This window comes from Lissotriton helveticus, chromosome 1_1, assembly GCF_964261635.1.
Source record: "Lissotriton helveticus chromosome 1_1, aLisHel1.1, whole genome shotgun sequence".
Lineage (NCBI taxonomy): Eukaryota > Metazoa > Chordata > Amphibia > Caudata > Salamandridae > Lissotriton > Lissotriton helveticus.
The window spans coordinates 599,337,220-599,360,750 of NC_136057.1; the positions used below are offsets into that span (position 1 = coordinate 599,337,220).

Sequence of the window (23,531 nt, forward strand, 5' to 3'; positions counted from 1 at the left end):
GGAGAAAAGTGAGACGCTTGGTCTGAACGATCTTCTTGAATGGAACAAACTACATTGAGTTGTGCAGCGAATATCTCCTCCACATAACGCTTTTTGCGTTTGATCTGTGCGCAGGACGCTCTTTGACATCTGTAAGAGTTTGCCACCTCCTGATATCGCTCACAATGTCTATACCAGTTGTACCCAGAGCATATGTTTGAGTTTATCACCAGTGTACAGTTCGCCTGGCTAGTTGAACTCACAATAACATCCGTGTGCATAAAGAATTAATATTACATGGCTGTCAGGGACATGTGAAGAATATGACACATTGTCGTTGTAGAAATATAGACATAACTTATAGGAATAAAAATATTCTAAAAAGAAGTCCCTGTGATATGTGTTAGTTTGCAAAATCCAGCACTTCTGTATGAATAGCGTATGTTTATTGGATTTCGGGTCACAAATAATGTGGTCGGACATGCGCCTGAGTGTGACACGATGAGGGAGACATAGATAATCGACTCTGTTGGTGCCTAATAAAGTTATCCCCTGACTTTCAATGTTTATAGCCGAAATCACGCGAGACTACGTCTCGCTGCAATGAGTCTCATTATTCTCGATGGTTTACAGTCCGATTCAAAATGGTGGCGGTATTATCGCGAGACTACGCTAGGAGAGTAACATATATTTCGGAACTGGAATCCGAAAAAGCTACACGGGCTGATTCAACGCCAGATACCTTTCACCAACTCGGTAAGGAGCAGGGTTTCCGGTGTGTTTTTCATGCTGGCAATTACACGCCGGGTATTCCTAGACCATGGGACTCTGAGTGAATGTAGCATGCTTATCACCGATTTAAAAGGGAATAGGGGTACCAGCATAAATGTGTTTGTAAACCTGAAATTACATGCCGGGCAAGCCTATAGCATGTTATTTCGATTGACTAGTCAAATACTATGAAAATGAGACGATATGATGGTGAAAGCAAGTAGTTTTCTAAAAGGGGAACACTCGAATGCCCCTTTCATTTTCATTTTCCGTAGTATGTCTGTTTTCACAATATACAAACTGAACTTTCGTTTTAATCTTTCGCAGTAAACTGATGGGGAAGGATTTTTATTAAGAGTTGCAGTTGCAGCCTCGTGAGAAGTATACCCCCCGGCCGGTACGAGTAGGAATGGCCGAGTGAGGGTAACTATTGCCAAGGTGTATGCATTTGGGTATAAGTGGCTTGAGCCCCACACACAGGTTGTTTATGAAGGTATGTTTTTATGTCTTTTCAGTTGTGCAGACCAATCTGTCTATATGCAGTGGCTCTAATGTACATGACGCCCTGAAGAAATTGCCCAAATCTTTTAATGGCAATGAAACATGTCGGCAAGTATAGTAGTGGTGGTTAGATAGTTAGTGACCATACCTACTATTTTTAAATTTCCACACCCAACACAAGAGAGAGAATAAAGTTGTATATCTGTGTGATGTGTTTTTACATGTTGTTGGCATCTGTGTAGATCACTGTTGATCTTTCTTTCACTGCATATATCTTTACACAATTTCTTTGTGTTTGTTGGACACTTTATTCTTTTTTCGAGCTTGAAGGCGCCAATGATGATAACAGGGCAATCCTGGTGAGTACCTGCCAGGTTCCCGTTGGTGGTTCGCCCGTGAGGTGCCTTCTCGCTCTCACTCACATTTTTTGTTGTCCATGTATCACGGTTTGACACCCAAATGTATATGTGAGTGTTGTCTCACAACTGAATCGAACTATGCTTGGAACGGGCGATTGTTAAATGAGGCGCTATCCAGGGCTATACCGACTACCCCAATAAACTAATGATAGGGGAGTGACTACTTGCAAAAATATTGCGTAAATTGGTATCCCCGTAATAGAAGGATGATGTTTATAAGTGCCTATCAAGTCTAGGTCTTGTGTGTATTTGTTTGATCGAGATTCTAGGCCTGGTCCTGGACTCTTGGGGGATACCCAAATGCGTCATCGTCCAGGTTAACAGATACTCCAAGTGGCCAGAAGTGGAAGTCTGCGAGAAGGCTGATTCAGACACGGTCATTTCTTTCCTCACCAACGCTTTCTTACAGAAAGGCATTCCGAAAGTTATTACGTGTGACAATGGCCCACAGTTTACTTCGGAGAAATGGAAGGCCTTCCTCCGGAGGAACGGAGTCACGGCTAAACACACTCTAGTGTATCACCACGCAGGTAATGGCCTAGCGGTTCAGTTCAACCGAGTGTTAATGGGTTCTGTTCAGGCAGCCATCAGCGCGGGCAACAGCTGGGAGAAGGAAATCCAGAACACAGTGTGGGCATATCGTATAACACCCACCCTTACCCGATAGAACCCGTTCAAGATCCTTAAAGGCAGGGATCCGTTCAACAGAGGCAACCACGTGAGGATGAATCTGCAATTGCAAAGCAAATGGTCGCCAGCGGTGATCAGAAGCAACAGAGAGAAGGCACAGAAAATGTACAAAGCAAACTATGATAGGAGGCACAGAGTGGAAGAGGTCTCCTTAGCAGTGAGAGATTGGGTCTGAGTTAAACTGGGCAACCTGGTGAAGAAAGGCGACAGCAAGTTCAGCAAGCCTCTCCGAGTCAGAGAACTTTATGCACGCTCCGCCTTGCTGAGCGATGGCAAAGTGTGGTCGCAAACCAGAATGGCCAACTGCAACAAATTCGTCAGATGGAACAAGGCCAGCGCTCCCACTAGCTCTGGAGTTCACGGATGGGAGTCATACAACGAAGACGGGCTGCACCTCAGGTACACAGCAGACCAGCTCGATGAGGGGGACAGGGAGTGATGAAGACCAGAGCAGAAAGGAATAACCCACATTCGACACAGCACACTCCACCTCGGACAACCAATGACACAATGCAAAGGTGTTCCTCCTCACACAACGGGTGCCAGGAGAGGAGCACTAGGGAGAGCAGCTCCCACCTAGGGGAAGCACAGGCACCACAGGTCCCTCTCACGGGCACCCGCAGTGGCAGGACAGTGGTGTTACCCAAGAAATACAGCGAGTACAAAATGTAACCCTTCCTTTCCTCCCTCTGTTCCGTCTCACCTCCTTGCAGTCTTTACTGCAGATTTCACTCTCTCTCTCTCTCTCTCTCTCCCTCTCGCTCACCCAATGTATAGAACTACAGCTCAGCATAATCATTGAGCAACAGTATGCAGATGTATTGTTGGTTAATCATTGTAATGTTGTTAAGGGGGAGATGTGTGGTGTTGTATTCTAGTTGTTCTGCACCACGCGACCACCGCTACGCTGAATGGGAGAAGTGGAGCCTTCGGGGAATGTACGAGGCAGCAGTGGTTGCTGCGCTCTCCCTCTCGAGAATAAAGAAGTGTTACGAAAGTACATATGGTGTCCGAGTGCTTCCTCCCAAAGAAGATCCTGATTCTACAGTTATATCCTATGTAACTTGTAATAAGGTGGACAGGATATCCAGATTAACTCTTCGCCAGAGTATAAATCAAGCCTCTGGTGTGTAAGAAATTTCATGCATGTTCGTTAAACGGTGCAGAGGTTTTAAGACTATCAACAAATTGCTTTTCAACTGACAAGTTACAAAAGCCCACCTACTCCTGTTCACAAATGCTAATACATCACACATTACTGAACAAAATTACGCCAAGCACCAAAAGCAGGCTGTGAGTTTAAAGGCTAGCTATCATGCCTGGTTTGGACTAAGGGCCTTATGTATGAACACAATGTACCATAGAAACAGAATAGGTAAAACCCTTTGATACATTTGGCCCTAAGTCCGTTCAGCAGATTTTGCAGTAGAGGCAAGGAAAAAATCCTATAGGAGCAAATATGGGAAAAGACATTTTAAACCATCCGCCCCTTCTTTTCCCACTTGTTTAGTAACATAGTAGGTCATCCGGTAAAAATGGCTCTCCCATGACCTCTGACGTACTGATACTTCAATCAAAACTACATATTTAAAGAAATAGCACTTCTTTATTTAAACAATGTTTTTAACAAAATATGCAGCCCTGCTAAATAACAGAGAATATAACTGTATAACTGAATAACTGCTCAATATCTCAATATAAATGTGAAATATATGGCACAAATCTATTGGTGAACAAACATGCTCTCTTACACATGTCCATTGCATAAGTATATGTACGTTTTACCTTTAGAAATACACATTTTTGTAAAAGACACAATTCTTAAACCGTTTTACACGGAATCCCGATCCAGAAACATATCATACGTACCCTTTTCTTGTTAAGTTTACAGGCTGAACGCTCTGCACATAGAGATATAATTCTAGTGTGGAGATCTTAGCCTAGATTTAGACTTAGTGGTATCCACTTCCTCAAATTAGAGGGCAGAGACTTTTACTACTGATTATACAACCCTAACGTTACTTTTACTAACTTACACCTGTTCACGGAGCTCACCGCCACCAGGGCTAGGATTTCCCAAGAGAGAGTTATATTAAATTTTAGGAAGAGTAAGTTAAAATCTAAAAAATATAATGTTTAATTAAAATCTATTTCCCTAAATCCTATTGAACTAAGACTACCATTTTAGCAAAGAGACAACATACCTGCATTAAAACTTAATATATTAATAATTTTTAACGTAATTTTTTTTTAATGTAATTAATTATTTTTAACTTAAATTAAATGTTAATTCCCCCTCCTCATCAGTTATATTATCATTTGTGTTGAATGTGTAAAAATCTTAGATACAATTTATGCATTATGTTATGTTTGATTTTCATTTTTTTAACAAACTATCACTTACAATGTATTTTATCAAAATGATATGATGAATATTAAAAAGTTAAAATGGAAACAGTTCAAACATTTAAGATATTATTTAATTTAATTCATTTTATTTGTTTTACTGTGTTAAAGTTATTGCCTCCCTCCATTGATTTCTATGGGAGTGTGCTACAGTACCAGTGGTTGGGCACGTATGGTGCTTGACTTTCTCCAAGGCTGGGATGGAGTGCATTGAAGCCTGTTCTGTAAATAGTACCACAGATATAAATGTGGTTTGTGTTTTGTTAAAGGGATTTGTTTTACTTATTTGTGGGGGTGTTTACATTGGCGTGTCCAACTGCATCCATTTTGTTTTAATTAATCTCAATTTTTACCACCACTTCCCCTTGGGCCTCCAACATTTAATAACAAAACCCATAACGGGTGCAGCTCTCCAATGTCTACATCCAGAAAATACAGGAGAGGTGGTGATCTACGGCCAGAGTTTTTTGCATTGCGGAGAACGTAAAGTCTACTAGTAGTACTACTTTACGTCATCCACAATGGCTCGTGGGAACAGGACCCCCCATTTTCTCAACCAGGCAGAATGGTGAGATAGGTAATATTTACTTCCAAACAATATGATCAGTTAGACACGCCGCTCTAATAAGTCAAACATTGCTAGATAGGAAAAAACTTTTTAACATTCGGAATATGAATATTAAGATACTCTAATAAATATGTTCAAGTAAATTTACAGATTATAATACACTTCCATTTTGTAGTCTTGAGTAATGTAAATATGGAAAAATCGTTTATGTAATAACAGAGAAATATTTGAATTCATCCTAAATTAATAGATTTTCCATGCATCATCAAGAAGTTTTAAGCAGCTTAATTTTTTTTAATGGGTCTTTTCTAGATGACAATTCTGGTGCCAAATTTTTTTTTTTTTTGTCAGACAAGCTTTATTCGACGATTGTCATAAAAGCAAACAGTACATACATATAAAGTTTAAGACATATAAATAAAATGACCAAGAATAAAACAATTTTTTGTAAAAATTTCCGTTAAAAATTGCAGATATTTACATGTAAGATCCATAAGTTCATCATACAATTAAGTTCATTAGAACAATGAAACTAAATAAGCGAATGAATTTGATTTCGGTAGAGTGAATACATTTTAAACTTTCAGCATTCTACTTCTGATAGCCCAAGCCCAGCCCAAATATTTTGCCACAACTATGCAAACTATCATATCTGTACAGGAACGAATGATGCAAACTGCCTGCGTCCCACTGACGGGACCCATTAGCCTGCACATTGGGCGAAGTCACATTCTCCTTGGCTCAGTGTACACTGGGCATTCAAATAGCAGGTGACCAATGGTCTCTGGACGAGCCAAGCATAACGGACAGACGTCCTTGGCACCAAGAGACCACCTACTAGTGAATGCCCCAACCGGGAGACTCCCAATCCTCAACTGAAAGTATAATTTACGATCAAGAGGTTTTAAGATAGTGTCCCAAAAGGCTTCCAATTTTGGAACATCCTTAATATCCAAAAACATTCCGGTCAATGACCCAGGGACGACAGACCTATAAGTCCCTGAAGCCACAAATTGCCAATAAAGAGTCTTTAGAATCTTTTTTGGCGGGAACCTTGAGTTTGTAGGGTCCTCCCACAGGTTCCCTAAACCCATACTAGTTAGGAGGCCCCTGATATGCTTTAACCACTTGACCTTATGAAAGGTGTCACTATTAATGATGTCAAGCAGGCCCCTTGCAAAAATGTCTAATTCTGGCGTAGTCCAGATCCTCCTCCAGTATAAAACAGGACGAAAGGATGCTATAAGCGCTATTGGGGATAACCCTAAATCATAATAGAGGGATTTCATGGGGGTACTCTGCGGTAATTTTATTAAGTTCCTTAAAAAAGAATTTTCAGAGATTGACATCCCTCTCGGGCTTTCGCATCCCCACATTTCGACTCCGTACAAGGCGGAGCTGACTACTTTGCCATTATAGACCGCCAATACCGGAGCTATTGGCTTAGTAAGTGACTTCTGATATTCTGTGGACAAGGCTCCAGTTAGCTGTCTGTGTCTTAAGGTGGCCAAATCAATATGATCCTTCCAAGACAAATTGCGGTCTATACAAACACCCAAATAGACCCTTTCCAGAGGACGCTGATTCATATTCACCGTACCCTTAAAAGATTTAGACGCATTAAAAGTCATAAACTTTGATTTCTGTACGTTTACTTCTAGACCCCGAGCGGTACAAAAATCTTCAAAGAGCGTCAAGCCCTTTTGAAACCCGCTAGGAGATTTTGAAACTAAGAGACAATCGTCGGCAAACATTAAAATCGGAACTTTTGCTCCAGCAATGATCGGAGCATCAATGCTGGAGTTAATTAAAATCTTTGCCACGTCATTAATGTATAGGGAAAATAGAGTTGGCGCCAGGACACAGCCCTGGCGTACTCCAGTGTCCACTGGGAATTGCGGCGTAACATTCCCGGGGCTCCCCCACCTGATCTGTGCATAATTTTGTTCGTGGAGTTTTTTACCAATGATAAGAGGGGCCCTGGCAGTCCCATGCCACTCAGAACACTCCATAAAGTGGAGCGGGGAACCAGGTCAAATGCCGCTCTTAGATCTATATATTATATATATATATAGATCTATAAAAGCTGCATATAAACTTCCACGTCCAATCAGCATATAAACAAAAAACCAAACCATATCCAATCAACCAAACACGGTCTTCCAGTACAGCATAGCAAAATGCAGCACCTGGTCCACCGTGCTGATTGAAGTTCTGAACCCTGCCTGTAAGTGGGATAAGATCTTGTTGCTGCATTCCCAGTCAAGAATTTTATTTAAAACCAGCCTGCCAAATATTTTTTGGGAGGTGTCTATCAGGCTGATTGGACGATAGTTACCTGGCAGCGACTTATCTCCTTTTTTAAAGACAGGTATAATCTCCGCCCCATTCCAGGAACTCAGTATAGGGGCTCCCCTAGCGACCATGTTGGCCAAAAGAAGTATATAACAGCCCCAAGAATTCTGATCATGCAGAAAAAGATCTACAGGTATGCCATCAATACCTGGCGCTCTACCAGGGACCACCAGATCTAGGGCACACTGAACATCCTTCAAGGTGAAAAGATCTTTAGTTTGGGGCTCAAAAAGGACTTCCGCTAATGGTTGGGTATCCTGGCTTTTAGCATATAGGGGCTGGAAGTGTTCTACCCACTTTTCTTGGGGGACCCAGTTCTGTGGCTTATCAGGGTTTCCCTCCGTGCCCCACTTGTAGATATTCCAAAATCTACGTGTGTCTTTACAGGAACCTGCTTCCTTGAGGTCAGTCCATCTTTTCTCATCCCAGACAAGCTTAGCTTTCAGAACAGCATTTCTATACCTCAGCCTGGCTGCTCTGACGTTCTCAGCAGATTCAGATTTAATTGCCCTTCCCAAATCTAGACGGGCCTTTCTGCATTCCTCAGAATACCATCGTGGTGCTTCCATTACGCGTGGACCTTTGTGCTTACAGGATTTTAACAAATAGAGTTTTTAATTCATCAAAAAGAATGTCATGGATCCTAGTTCCTTCCTGCAAACTCAAAATATTATTATCCCCTTCCGATATCGACAATAAATCTAACTTCGCCTGTCCAAGCTTACTAGATATAAAATCGATATTCTCTTGGTGAAGGGAAACTTTGGGCCATCGGACGTGACGTAAGTCATTTGATATCAGAGTATCATGAATGGGGGTAGGAGCCATTATGATCCCTGGGTGAACAAAAGATTCCCAATAAGTAAGGTTCATAGACAAGGGATTGTGGTCACTCTCGAGCCTGTCAATGATCGTCATGTCCTGAAGATGTTTCCACAGGCCCAAGTTGAGCAGAATATAATCTATTCTGCTCTTACGTGTACCACTTTTAAAAGTATGTACCCCAATCTTATCACCTAGGGTCCTTCCATTTGCTGCTCTTAAACCTTTATTTAGGCAAATAGAATTTGTTTGGACCACTATGTCTGACCATTTACAAACCGGTTCAAGATCCAGTTTGGGAACCCCCCATTCTCTGTCCTCCTCCTCTGACACATTCCAGTTTCCCTTCATAAGAGGCTCAAAATTTACATTAAAATCCCACCCCCCACAATAACATTAAAAGGTGAACAATGACTTTCCAGTAAATCTTCCAGGAGTGCAAGGACCTCTGAATTTCTACCCCCCGTACTCCTCACATACATGTTGTAAACATAAACTGGTGCTAAATTTGGGAACTTAAGGTTTAGGACCTGAAGATCTCTGTGGTGAGTGGGAATAGTATTTGCTACCACCCTCAAGTCCTGTCGTAACCAGATAGTTAGCCCACCAGATGGTCTTCCCCTTCCTTCCTTAGCTGCATTAATACTATAATTTAAATAGCCAGGGAAATGCACTTCCTCCATTGCCCATGTCTCCTGCAATAGGCATAGTTCATATCCTCGGATAAAATTGCCCACTCAGGTGACTCTAGCTTGGATTTTAAGCCGGCTATATTCCACGAAAGGATAGAACCATGGCAACTATCACGAGTCACGGGGCGAGTCTTCCCTGTAGGGTCTTGATAGGTGGTGGGAGGGATAGAGTCATCAGAGGGACTGGGCCCTAAGTTTGATTTATAAAAGAATTTGCTAGGATACAACTAGGACCCCCTCCAGTTATATCTTTTTTGTCATTATTACTGGCTGAATCAACAGGGGATAAAGTAAATTCATCATTAGGACAGGCCAGGGCAACTTGATTTATAACAGATTTTGCCAAAGTACAACTAGGATCCTCTCCTAGTGGTCCCCTATTGTAAGCTTCACTAGCTAGTTAATTTTGAGGTAAAAATAAAAGTCAATCGTTCAAGTCTAATCTTGAACTTTCCCCAACTAATCTAATGTCCTGATTCCCTCCTATAGGCTTCCAGGAGTGACGGGGGGGTTGCTCTCATCTGGATCCTTGAGTGGTCTGGGAAACAGGATCTGAATTCTAAGTTTAATAATTCTCCAGCTACCGTTGGATTTTTTAGAATCAATTCTATGCAATCGTAGGCATCACCCTGAAAAGTTGGCCTACTTGCGCACAGGATATCCTCCCGGATGACAGATCTACATCCCCTTACATACCTAATCCAATGGATAGCTTTGTTGGTCAAGGAATCTGGAGTTTCACGTTCCCTGCCAATAGGGAGCTTGGGTATGTTAATCAAGTATACCGGAGGGGCTTTGGCGGGATTAAGATTTGGTGTAGTGGGGCCTAGATTTGATCCTGCATAGCCCATTTGCTGTCGGCTAAATGGGGGGTTATGGCCAGCCTGAATTGGTCTGGATGGTCGATTATCTACAGATTGCCTTGGTGCACCCCTTATTGGGAGCAAATTATGTCCATGAGATAGGCGATTCTCCAAAGGCACTAAATTCCCTGATCTAACAGGCTCAGTTGCTCTAGGGTTTTTGGGAGCAGCTGTATCTGGACTTGATTTTTTAATTGCCAAGGAGGTGACATTTCCTACTTGAGTTGATGCCTTTGACTGATTAATACTAGGAGCTTTAAGTATTACAGCAGCTTTGTTTTTCTCCACCTTTAAGCTGTTTACAGCAGTGGTTAAGTTGGCAATTTTCACTTGCATACCCTTAATTAGGGCACATAAGTGTGTTACTAAGCTAAACAGAGGTTTGTCGTGATGAACAGCCACCTCTGGAGATACCTCAGGGGTGTTTTCTGCTGTACTTAGATCAGATCCAGTCAAGTCCTGCCCACCATCTGGATAAGGGTTTTCGATATGAGCTAAAACCGTGAACTTATTAGTACAAGGTAAATTAAAAAGACTTTCTGTGATCTGTTCTACATCTAATACACATACATCTAGATTATCCTCAGTAGCCTTGGGTGCTAGTGAATTAGCCTCTACAGGAGGTTTACCCCAAAACATTCTTGGTATAACTGAAGGCCCCTTCATTTTGCTCTTAGCACCCTTTGTTCCCCCTGGGCTGGCTATGTCGCAAACTTCTCCCACTGGAATGGGGGTGGCTGTTAGCAAATCAGTACAATCTGTAATCAATTCATCGATTCTATCAATCTGGTCCATGACACAATTATCCCCCGCGTTTGGTTGGCGCTTTTTTGCGGGCTTACATTTCTGCCTCTTAGCGCGTTTTCCCCCCTTAGTTGCCCCTGCAACAGAGTCTATAGGGTCCTCCAAGATTTTTCTTTTCACCATTGTTCCAATCCTATCGAGCCACAGAAATGTAATCAAGTAGAATATGTACAGTACCTTTTGTTGCCGGATACAAGAGGGGGGCCCCAGCCCAGCCTCGAACGGCCCGGACGGCCACAGACGGCCCGCCCTTTGCCCGGGCTTAGCCTGGGCGCTCCCGCGCGCGACTCGCGGGGCGAGAGGCGTTCCTCTCCTTTCACGCGCCTCCGGGAGCTCTGGTGGCGTCACTCGCGCGCCACGGCCGCCGGGGCACCTGGGAGTTGAAGTCCCTGCCCTCGCGGCGGCGTCGATGGTGCTGGCGCTGGAGTGCGAGACCTGGTGCAGTGGTGAGCCGTTTCCCTCACGGCGGTGGTGCTGGGGCTGGGTTGTAAGACCGGGTACAACGATAATCTGTTCCCCTCACGGCAACAGGTAAGACCGCCTCCTCCTGCGTGCAAAGCAAGGCTCCCCCCTGAGCGCTCGGCGCTCCTCTCCTTTCACGCGCCTCCGGGCGCTCTGGTGGCGTCACACGCGCGCCACGGCCGCCGGGGCACCTGGGAGTTGAAGTCTCTGCCCACGCGGCGGCGGCGATGGTGCTGGAGTGCGAGACCTGGTGCAGCGGTGAGCCGTTTCCCTCACGGCAGTGGTGCTGGGGCTGGGATGTAAGACCGGGTACAACGATAATCCGTTCCCCTCACGGCAACAAGTAAGACCGCCTCCTCCTGCGTGCAAAGCAAGGCTCCCCTCTGAGCGCTCGGCGCTCCACTCCTTTCACGCGCCTCCAGGCGCTCTGGTGGTGTCACTCGCGCGCCACGGCTGCCGGGGCACCTGGGAGTTGAAGTCCCTGCCCTCGCGGCGGCGTCGATGGTGCTGGCGCTGGAGTGCGAGACCTGGTGCAGCGGTGAGGCGTTTCCCTCACGGCAGTGGTGCTGGGGCTGGGATGTAAGACCGGGTACAACGATAATCCGTTCCCCTCACGGCAACAGGTAAGACCGCCTCCTCCTGCGTGCCAAGCAAGGCTCCCCCCTGAGCGCTCGGCGCTCCTCTCCTTTCACGCGCCTCCGGGCGCTCTGGTGGCGTCACTCGCGCGCCACGGCCGCCGGGGCACCTGGGAGTTGAAGTCCCTGCCCTTGCGGCGGCGTCGATGGTGCTGGCGCTGGAGTGCGAGACTGGTGCAGCGGTGAGCCGTTTCCCTCACGGCGGTGGTGCTGGGGCTGGGATGTAGGACCGGGTACAACGATAATCCGTTCCCCTCACGGCAACAGGTAAGATTTACTTTCAAGCAATATGATCAGTTAGACACACCGCTCTAATAAGTCAAACATTGCTAGATAGGAAAAAACTTTTTAACATTCGGAATATGAATATTAAGATACTCTAAAAATATGTTCAAGTAAATTTACAGACTATAATACACTTCCATTTTGTAGTCTTGAGTAATGTAAATATGGATAAATAGTTTGTGTAATAACAGAGAAATATTTGAATTCATCCTAAATTAATAGATTTTCCATGCATCATCAAGACGTTTTAAGCTGCTTAATTTTTTTTATGGGTCTTTTCTAGATGTCAATTCTGGTGCCAAATTGTTTTGCATATGGATGTCAATTTTACAAATATAAGAAAATGAGTAAACATGAAAGTTACAAAAAAACAAGCATGCATTTACTGATTCAAAATTGATCAATAAATAGAAAGAAATTAAGTATTGGGAAAGTGCTTTTTTTAAGGCAGTGGTGCCATGAGCAGTTTGCTGCCTGTTCCCTCCCCTGTCCTCCAAAAAATAAAGAAAATATTTATCGAAACAATATATGGTGGGGCTTAGGGGGCAAGGGCAAAGCCGAGGGGGGACAAAAGAAAGTGGGTAGGGGGAGTGGTAACAGCAGATTACACAGGGAGAGCACCATGGGGGCAGTGAGAGAAGCACAAAAAGTGGGGAGGTAAGGAGTATGGTGGGGAGAAGCCAACAAGAGAAAGCTTGGAATACGAGGGAGACAGTAATAAGGAGCATGGGGGAGTGGTGCAGTAAAAGAAGCATATGAAGGAGAGATGAAAAATACATGCACTCTCATGGATTGCTTAAGCAAAAAGAAAAAAACAGCTCCCTAAAGTTGGAAAGTGCAAGCATAGAAGCCAGTCAGAGAGATAGTAACAGGACTATATGTCGGGGTAACAAACACAAGATGGATAAGTTGTGCAAGGAAAGTGATCAAATACGAAGCAAGCAAATAAAAAGTACAATAAAGGGAACCACTGGTATGCAATAGGTGGGATGCAAGTCCCCATAAATTCTTAATAAGCCCACAATAGGTATCTTGCAAACAGACAGCTTGAGATATCTGGTAGGCTCAACGTAATGCTGCCCATTTTCCCATTTAGCAATACCTAGGCCACATCATCCACATCCACAAACTTAAGGTACTTACGGATCTATATATTTATCACTTTCTTCTAATATAGGATTTCCAATGCACTACCCTATTTCTCAGCCTCTACATCTATAAATATATCCTCTACATCCACTCTTTTATCCTAAACCCAATACCACTACTATGATCCCCAAAATAACCCTTTCTTGACTCTCTCCCACTCTACCCTTCTTGTATCATCTAACACTTCTTTCTACTACACCTATCCCCAAAAACAAACCTTTCTAATTTCTTCCCTCTGACTCCTCCCCTCCAAAACTCCTTTTTACTCATCCAAAAGCCTCCTCCTACTGCTAAGACCTAAAAAAAAAACAATAAATAAAATATGTCACTCTTTTATCCCTCCGTTATCCTTTTCAAACAAAATTAACAGACTAACATGTTAACTTCTCAAATTCCATATTCAACTATACTAATTCACCACTAATCCTTTATGGGTTCCGGCGTGGCATGCTTCAACACCCCATCAGGAGTAACAAGTGCTATATGAATGCAGACCTTTCTTCCCCTTTTATCCCTCCGCTATCCTTCTCATTCCAAATAACTGACTAATATCCACCACTGAGATTACTTTCATATTTCACCATACTAATTCACCACTAATCCTTTATGGGTTTCCGGAGTAGTGTGCTTCAACACCCCATCAGGGGTAACAGGCGCTATATAATTATAAACCTTTTTTCCTACTCTATCCTTCTGCTATCATTCCAAATCATTTACAACTGGCTAACCTATCCACCACTTAAAATGTACTTGCATGTTTCACTATACTAATTCAGCACTAATCCTCTATGGGTACTGGAGTAGTGTGCTACTCGCCGAAAAAGCGCTTTGACGCCTCATCAGGGGTAGTAAGAGCTATATAAATGCAATTAGAATACAATACAATACAATACATGCAGTATTGAATGAATAAGGGAACATAGATAAACGGGGGCAAGAGAATTAAGACATTTGAAAGACAAACAAAAAGCACCAATTGTATAGTATGTAAACAGATTAGCAAAATAAGATTGGCACCATAAGGGGAATATAAGCACATGGTCAAGACAGAAAAGAAGATATAAAGAGCCATTTTGAATGCATTGGAGTGAATCGGGAAGCCAACATAGTGAAAGACGCAATACCTCAGGTGCGATGAGATCAGTTTGTAGAGTGTTTGGTCTTTAAGATGGTAATGTATACAAAGTTCTACTCACAATATACTAACAGATGCCACGTGCACTATCCAACCGCATCCAACAGTGAAATAAGACAATAAGCGGGTGTATCATCGTTGAGCCCCACTGTATAGAATTGAACTACTTCACACCCATTCCACCACCACTCTGGGTTCTTTCTTAGCCAGTGTCTAACAGACAATCCCCCCACGAGCTAGGAGTACCTTTGCTGTCAAGTTTGATAATATCTGTTCTCTATTAATTTAACTGCTTGATGTTTATTTTCACATTAAATTACTTTACGTTGGCAGTGTGACCTGCAGGTAAAGCTCTTGGGTTCTAAGATGAGAGTAACCTCTGTTTAACTTTCGATCTCTGAGAAGTAGATTGTCACCAATGTTAAATACTCACCATCCTGCTTGCAACGCTGTAGCCAGACCTCGCACAGCTATCTTCTGCTACTTAACTGCGAACCAGCGCGTTCCCGTTGCCATAACAACCACTTCGCGCCTCCCATTCCATAGTGCTCTCAGAAAAAGTATATCAAACTGTCTGACCCCAACATGGCCAATATTCAGCGCGGACACCTTACTTTTGGCACTTTTTTTTCAAAATAGATGGCAATGGTCTAGCGTGTGCATTTGCTTAACACCGTGATAGCGTAATAACGGGATAGTCAGTATTCGTCCTCTTGAAGAATGGGCCAGTACTGATAATTTACACTTTCAAAGATGGCCGCCTGGTTTTCATGGAGTTATATTACGAATGTAATTATCGACATCTGTCCAGCCAACGGCAGACAAGCGAGGAGACCAAGGCATGCTTATCAGAACTGCATTTTATTGAAAATACATTTTTAGTCTGCGCAGGGTTGATTCTTTATCAATTAGTCACTGATTACCGCCATCTTGAAAATGAACAGTCTTCAGAAGTCCCGTTTGAAGGCATGCAATCGCTGTTAAATTATAGTACACTTAAATCAGCTTTTTATTATGTAAGAAATTAAAAGAATATATGTTATAAACAAAAACTAACTTTACTGAAGAACTCACTAAAAAGCACAGGGAAGATGACCACTTAAGTGCCATCATTCAACGATGTTAAGTAGGAGCAAAAACCCACCAATTACGTTTTCCCCTAGCAATATGGCGGACACGCTTTCGAGAAGTTGGAGTTAATGTGGATTTTGAATCCCTTCGCTGTAAATTACGCATACATGCCAACATTTCAGAAGAGCAAAGAGGGAGATTTTTTTTTAAAAATCGGGAGAATGGGGCTTCAAATCGGGTTACTGGCGTGTATGGGCTTTGGAAGTGTGCTGCTGCAGGATTGGACATTTGAAACACAAATGTACGTTTTTTTTCTTACCTTTTACAAGCATGGAGCGCAATGGCAGGCTGAGAGGGTGATGCAAGTGTTGTCCCCCCCCTCCCCCCCCCCGCCCCTGTGTGACACCCCAGCCGAAAACAGCTTCCTGTGCACACACACGCCCCCCCCCTACTTCACAGGTCTTCAAAAGACTATTGCCTTGTTAATGACCCTTTGTTGTTTTTTCACCCCATCGAGAGCCCCTGCATGGCCACTTTGACTATTGCTGGAAAAATTAGCACTTCACACAAACGCCCTGTCAACAAACCCCGAGGAATCGGGTTTTTGCTTGCAGGAATCGGGAGGCGGGAGACTAGCCTTCAAATCGGTAGTCTCACGCCTGAATCGGGAGGGTTGGCATGTATGATTACGCAGCACCGAAACAGGTAAGGGCATTAGTATCCATTAGTGGGGGAGGTTGGTAAGTGTTTTCACTTTACTCTATAGTCGCTTGCTCTCGCAATAGTCACTTGAATCAATGCCCTGCGTTCTACTTGACCACGCACTTAACTGAACTGTGTAATTGCATTAATATAGCGCTTACTAACACTGAAGAGGCACCGTCACCTGTGTCTCGACAGACAATCCGCTGAAGTCGGCCTTCTCGACCCTGAAAAATATGAACTTTTGGCACAAAGCATAAGCTTATCCAACCAGTAAGGATAGAGTGCAGGCAGGAGCCCTAAACTGCACATGATCTCCACCTCTCACTCACCCATACAGCTCAGCCGTTTCCACCTACAATTGGGCTTTGTTAGAGGGTGTATATGAGTAATAAGCATGACTGTCTTCACACGAGGCTGAGTTGAGTGTAGATAAACCATATCTTGAAAACCTAAAACCAGGACATTCCACAAATCCAAATGTAGGACAATAGTTTTGCATCGACCAAGGGGCAAAGAACAACTTAATTGACAGCATTCACATACATTAGATGTATCAATGGGTGATTAAATACACTTTTTACACACAGTTGCATCCTGTATTAAGCCCATAGTTTTCTGTTAGGGTCTGCTACTTATTCTTGCTCCAGAACACATGAAAACGTGCCCCAGTGTTACGGTATGTTATGCAGATTTGTAGAGCGCAGTATCACCAGAGAGGGTTCCCTTGCGCTGGGCAGGTGTGAGTCTAACCAAACCGACAGCCTTGTGGAACTACTCGAAAAGCCAGGTCTTCAGCTTCTTGAGGAATTCAGGAACTGAGGAGGATGCTTTTATGTGTAGTGGCAGGCATGGGCGTCCGCAGGGGAGGCAAGGGGGTGCGCTTGCCCCCCCCCTGGATCGCCGGTCCCATTCCTTTTGGTCCGTAATGTTCAAGATTACAGCAGGCTGTTCCCCTGCGAGAAGCCCCAGGAGTTTAAATGATCTCTCACTTGGGGCCTCTCGCACTTGTCTTTGAACTCTAGAGGCTGCAGCAGCCCCTTCCCGACCTCGAGCAGACTGTGGACAGGCCCATTGTCATTCTGTCTGCTGCTAATCATCACATAAAGAATGACAATGGGCCGTCTGTATTAAACGTGCATTGAAGGCGAGTGATGAAGTTAACATTTTGCCTCCCCCCCCCCCCCCCTGGAAGGCGAGTGAAATGTTGCCCCCCCTGGAAACATTTCGGCGGACGCCTATGGCGGCAGGTCATTCCACCCTGTAGGATCGATATAGTAGGCTTGACCTCCGGATCTGGTTTTCTGTGTTAAAGTCAAGTAGGAGTACATGCGAGAGGAGGTGTCTCATAGATTTGTGAATGCAGATCCAATTGTTGAGGTACTTTGGGACAGTGTTATGTAGTGCCTTGAAAGTGTAGGTAAGGAGTTCAATTGTGCTTGTTTGTGTATGAGGAGCCAGTGGAGCTCCTTCAGATGTGCATAGCTACCAAGGGTTCCAATTCCTATATGTGACATTTTTATAATTTCAGTGTAATTATGAGTGACATTTCAACCAATATGAGTAACACTTTCTTGCGAGCATAATCAAGCAGTGAAACAAGGGAAACTTATATAAATATCAGAAATTGCACCTATTTGAGCAACAAGAAACTAAGAAAACTGCTGCAAATCACAGAAATGGAAGGGCACTAATCTAGGGCCTTTGTAAACTGATCGTAGTTTTGGGAATATACAATGTATCATTGGTACATACAGTCGAGTGCTTTCAAAAGGGATATTTAAACCCTCTCTGTGCGGAATCGTTCTAGTAGCGTGTCGTGGATATAAATGATGGGTAGTCAAGTGGTTTCTTGATGTTCCTTTATTCATGTAATATAGTTATAAGATATAATGAAGATAACCCCACCAGGAACAGGATGGTCACTGTTCAGCCCACTCTCTTCAACTGTCATTCCACATACACACCAGGCACACTAACATTCTATTCACTCTGTCATCCAACATTCAACATTCTACACTGACATCACATTCATACAGGCTGAGCAGATGCAAGGAGATAATCTAATGTACAACATAGCGCTAATTTTATAATACTGTGTCTAGCAAATTCACAACACTACAGTGCTGCACCTAGATGGGGAAAAGTAATGCAGCTGCTGATGTACTTGAGAAGTGTGTCTATATTTGTTACACTCACTGGTTCAGCTGGCTGCCTACACTGAGCTGCTGTACAGTAGCAAAGTCGGTCTGGCCCCAGTCACAAAACCGGTGAGGACCTCTGAATGCAAAACTGGTTACTGGAATGCATATTTGTTTTTCGTGCATTTATGTAAACTTTTCCTCTCAATTAGTGATGCTTCAAACCTTGGTTTCTGTTAAAAATTGCTTTAATTAGATTTGCAGTTCCCTCCTAGGAGTGTAGGAGAGAGGTGTGCCTGCCCTAAACACCACCTGCTCAGCCTCTCCCATACTCAGAGCACGTGTTCATGAGGAGTTCTAGTGTTGCCAGGCGACAGCAACAATTACTGGGACACCTGACTGGGGGAAGAAATAAACATTGGAAAGCAATAGGAAAGTAAGAGCACTAGTATGCCATACTGACCTAGTCACATAGCTCAGTACTGCATCAGCAATTTATATATAGCAGTTGGAGAAGTGTTTTTAAAAAGATGTCATTCATAATTATAGTTAGGGCTCCAGGTTTTATGGTATTTATTTTTATAACATTTCTGTCAGTATTTATCCATATTTGTTTTGGGACTATTCCTGTGGTATTTATCTATATATATTTGATGTTTTGAGAACAAATGGAGTCGTAAAATGTGATCGTTCCACATTTATTGAATTGATAGACATTCACTCGTACATTAATATCAGTCTTGTTTTAGCAAATAAAGCAGTCAAATATAATAAAACCCTACAACTACAAGTAAATAGTAACATTATATACAAATATGTTATCATATGCCTGTATTAAAGGAAATAGCATCCTGTTTTTAACTCCTCATGCTGTATGTTTGCTCAGCTGTTCGACTGGAATTCATGAAGGACACCATTGAGAGGCACTCAAAAGACGCACAATTTTCTGTATTTTCCCACTTTTAAAAACAAATCCAGACATGAAACAGCTTTTTCTGTTTGTATTTATCTGTAAAAATCAGTAAAATCCTAAAACTGGGAGTCTTAATTATAGTCAATAGATTACCTGCTCTCCCAGGCACTTACGGATTATTCATGATCATTAATGGACAGCTGAGCCCTGCTGCGACCCCGTGGGCTGGGTCCGGTCGCACAAGATATTACTGCCGCCACTGTGCCGTTATTCATGCTGCAACCGGTTACCACAGCAGCTTAATGCACCCACTCTCACGGCGACTGGCCCCTGGCGCTGCCTCGGTGACACTGACTCGTGAGTCAGACGCTCTGGCCCCGTCTGTGGCCAAATGGTGCAGGTGGGATCTGGATCCATGAGCTATCTTTACCGCAGACGACGGTGTCAACAACTTGCAGCCTGGCTTGCAGCCCTGTACTGCTCACAGCAGTATTTTTCCTCTGTAGCTCTGAAAACTAAGCAGCAGTGCAAGATGTTTGGCACAATGAATATGTTGAATAATTCTCAAAAGTCATCTGAATCACGTTTACCAAACATGTTTGCCGCTCCCTTTCAGGTACACCGTGTTCAGTACAGAGCGGTCAAAAATGCCAGCCCACAGAAATCACTCTGAGCCTCTGACTGTTTACTGTGAAAGTCAGCCGCAGTCGGCGTTAGGTAATGTTGGAAATCCATCACTTCATTCCCGCAACCCGCTGCAGTGAGAGCGGCGAGGTCAGGTGGAGCAGAAGCTGTGCATAACTTCAAGAAGGGCGGGTGGCAGCAGTAGGACGGACCATGACTCTAGGTACCCTATTGTGTCTCACTGTCAGTCAACTTCACCATTGGGCGCTGACTGAAGTGATGTCAGTTTAAGTTTGGGGCCTCCTTAGCATCAGCCTGGCTGGGGGTGTATTATAGTAGCGCTCCATGTGGCAGCTGAGGAGTCGCTATAATGTGTGACAAAGCATTTCAGTTTTGCAGCTGCGTCTTGGTGTGCGGTTTGATCTTAGGATCATTCTTGTATCCTGCAAATCCAGTCCTGTCCTCAGCCCTCCTTTCCCTCGCAAAAGCATGGAGCAGTGCTGGCCATTTGAGGCTCTTTGGGGCTGCCCCTGTTGGTCCTCAGCCTTGTTGTTCGCTCTCCCTGTGCCTAACCTACCCATCAGATTTTAATCTTTGTCCAGGACTGCAACATACCCGTGGCAGAGGACTTCAACAGTTTTGTGTTTTTGCAGAGGGCTATGTTGGGGCTAATGTTGGTTGTCTGGCACTGTGGGGTTTGCGGGCTTTCTGCCGCTGTGTGCCATTCCTAGTTGTGTGCAGCTTAGGGTAGGAGGACAAAAGGTGGTTGGTGGGGCTGGTCGCTATTTTGCGTCGCCTCAGCCTGTCTTGCGATACCAACACTTCATGCCTTGCAGAGGAGAGATTGAGCACATAGGTAGCCCTGATGCTGCTTGTGGTCCGGTGGGAGTTGAGCTGAGCACAAGGGACTATTATTGGGTGCAACTTGCAGCTAAATCTTTGTATAACTTGGTGCCCATTCCATACGCTTATTTCCGCGTATTAAGACTAGATGTATTTGAAAAGGCAACTGAATTCGTAATGGACCATTGACTTCGGTTGCCTCACCCTCGTGGAAGATTAGGTCACCTCAGAACTCTACCTGCTGTCTCATTCAAACACCGAAGGCAAATAATGTCCCTGGGACAAACAATGGAGTGTATCTGAGGGATATAAATCACTGCTCCAACTCAAAACACATACAAATCCGAGTGCTCTGATCGGATTAAAGATTTTGTTTTTCCCGCAAGCTTTAACTGGCAAAAAGCAAGAGGCTCCCAAATTTCTTCACTAACCCTCATTGTCAAAATAAGCAGCATACAAGAGGCATAACATCGTCCACGAAGAGCAGGTTCATTTTGGAAACATCGATCGGACCCACCTGATTCCTTGTCTCAGTCAGTGCATCTACTATGAGCAGTCAAAATATCCAAACTTCCAAGGGCAAATGTAACAGAAAGGAGGGTTGTTCAGAAGGAAACTCTCCTGTTTTTCCTAATAGGGACCACTAAATTAGAAGTAACCACTAAATTAGAAGTTCTATCAAATAGCCTAAAAGCACTGGTCGAGGAGGTGGAAGTTGTAACTAGTGTCCACCCACCACTTTGGTACATAACATGGACGATTAACCAGTTAAATTAGTACTATTATCAGGGGTAGAGGTTTGTCCAGTGGTCGTACAGGGCAAACCTAGAAACTGGGTTGTAAATTCCTGCAAAAAAATGTGAGGATCAAAATTGCATCTCCAAAATTACATAACGTTCACACAATTCTAGTACATAACACTCCGGACATTGAGGAACTCTCCTTATTTAAAACCCAGATGAATTGAATTCAGAAAGGAACACAGGGAAGAGATCTGCAATAAAAAGAGTGATGGAATTATTCTAACAAGCCCATCTCCATTAAATACCTTAGAGAACGTATGTAAGCCATTGTCCAAGCACGAAAGGAAAAAATGCCACAAGGCTCCTATATAAGAAAGGCCTCCCTTCACTGAATATAAACAAACAGGCCAACGGACCTACGCTTTTTCCGATTTTCAATACAGTAGTGGAAAAAGAGCCCCTGACATTAATTAGGCCTTATTATCCTGATGTAAAACAGCAGGTCTCACAATTAAGACCGGGTGGGGGGGAGGAAGCCCTACAGGAGGCTCCTATAATACAGCTTTCATAGGAGAACAGGGGTCCTTATCCATCATCTTGGCCAAACCTAGGGTGCAAACACACCCTCCACTCAAGGTAGTCTCTTTGAAGGTAAACCCATCTGACTCCTGTTATCTCAACGAAATGTTCTAATTTTGGGTCAATCCCTGCTGGTTAGACAGTGGAGCAGGAAATCTATACAACTCCACCGCCTAAGGAAAAAGCTATGGTCCATTGCTTAGTGGAATCAAAGCAATTATAGGAAGGGAGATTACGATCTCAACTCCACACATCACCACTGCACCGATTGTGTGTCCAATGCCATAAAACCTGGCAAATGTGGCCCACACTATTATACAATCTAGTAAACTTTTGCATCTATATGATAAGTCTAAGATCATGTGTGACATTTTAAATAGCGGTAACATCATCAGGCTGTATAAAAACAATTCAAGCCCTAGCTCCTCACTCAATGTTGCAAAAGAAATGTATGCGCAAAATGTTTACTATGAAACTTGGGGCTTTGAGCTGAGGCCAGAAGAACATCTCAAGTTTACTAAAGTACTTCTGCCTTCAACATATCCTGAGCAGTGGGCTACTGTTGGAAATGGCCCTTTTTGCAAGGTTATCCCCAAACTTTTAGCTTCTTCTTATTTTTACCTGACTTGTTTGTGTTGGTTTTAGGATCCTGGGCACTTTACCACTGCTAATCGTGCAAAAGTGCATATGCTCTCTGTGTAAATTGTGTTATGGATTGGTGTTTCCATGACTGGATATTTGATTTACTTGTTAGTCCCAGGTAAAGTGCACTGAGTGTGCCAGGGCCTCTGAATCAAATGCTACTAGTGGGCCTGCAGCACTGATGGTGAGTAGCCTTAAAAAGGTAACTCAGACCTGCCATTGCAGAGTCTGCGCGCAGTTGATAACAGCCATGTCGACTTGGCCAGTGCACACACTTGCCAGGTCCTAAACCTTCACTTTTCTCCATGTCTGTCACGCCTAAGGAAGGCTCAAGGTACCCCTGTGGGCAGGGTGCACTGTGTGTGAATGGTAGGACATGCCCGTGTGTGTGTGGCGTGTCCTGATAGTGACCAACAGCGAATTCCGTTTTTCACTATTGCAAGGCTATCTGTTCTCATAGGCCAGATTCAGCAGTTTGATTAAAACATCTTATAATCCTAAACTGACCCAGGGAACAAGGTAGATATTTGAGTTTAGTATGCCTGAACTCAGAATGTTAAAATACATATTTTAGTGATGGTGATTTTTAGGTCTCGTGACCTATCAATGCGCATGCGCATTGAGCGGAGCGAGAGATAAAGGGGCTTAAACAGAGCTTACCGAGATCGGGCGATTCCATGCAGTGCCCGTGAAAAGCTCGCTCAATGCGCATGCGGATTGACATACAAAGCGCGTGC

General features: G+C 43.7%; 2 protein-coding genes across 4 annotated transcripts in view; one reads left to right on the plus strand and one right to left on the minus strand.

The window, feature by feature from the left end:
- Positions 1 to 15,151, minus strand: part of DNAI7 (dynein axonemal intermediate chain 7) — a 931,046-nt gene extending 915,895 nt beyond the window's left edge. The window contains exon 1 of one of the 3 annotated variants that reach the window (XM_078674105.1): positions 14,970 to 15,151. Coding sequence is in view for 1 of the 3 variants with exons in the window: in XM_078674108.1 (XP_078530234.1) it covers positions 14,970 to 14,972 (3 nt within the window). In the remaining 2 variants the exon portion in view is untranslated. The remainder of the gene's footprint in view (positions 1 to 14,969) is intronic. The other 2 variants (XM_078674106.1, XM_078674108.1) reach the window with 2 other exon arrangements.
- Positions 15,152 to 15,552: 401 nt separating this feature from the next.
- Positions 15,553 to 23,531, plus strand: part of ETFRF1 (electron transfer flavoprotein regulatory factor 1) — a 124,168-nt gene continuing 116,189 nt past the window's right edge. The window contains exons 1-2 of the mRNA XM_078674109.1: positions 15,553 to 15,763; positions 16,293 to 16,312. The gene's annotated coding sequence lies outside the window, so the exon portion shown is untranslated. The remainder of the gene's footprint in view (positions 15,764 to 16,292; positions 16,313 to 23,531) is intronic.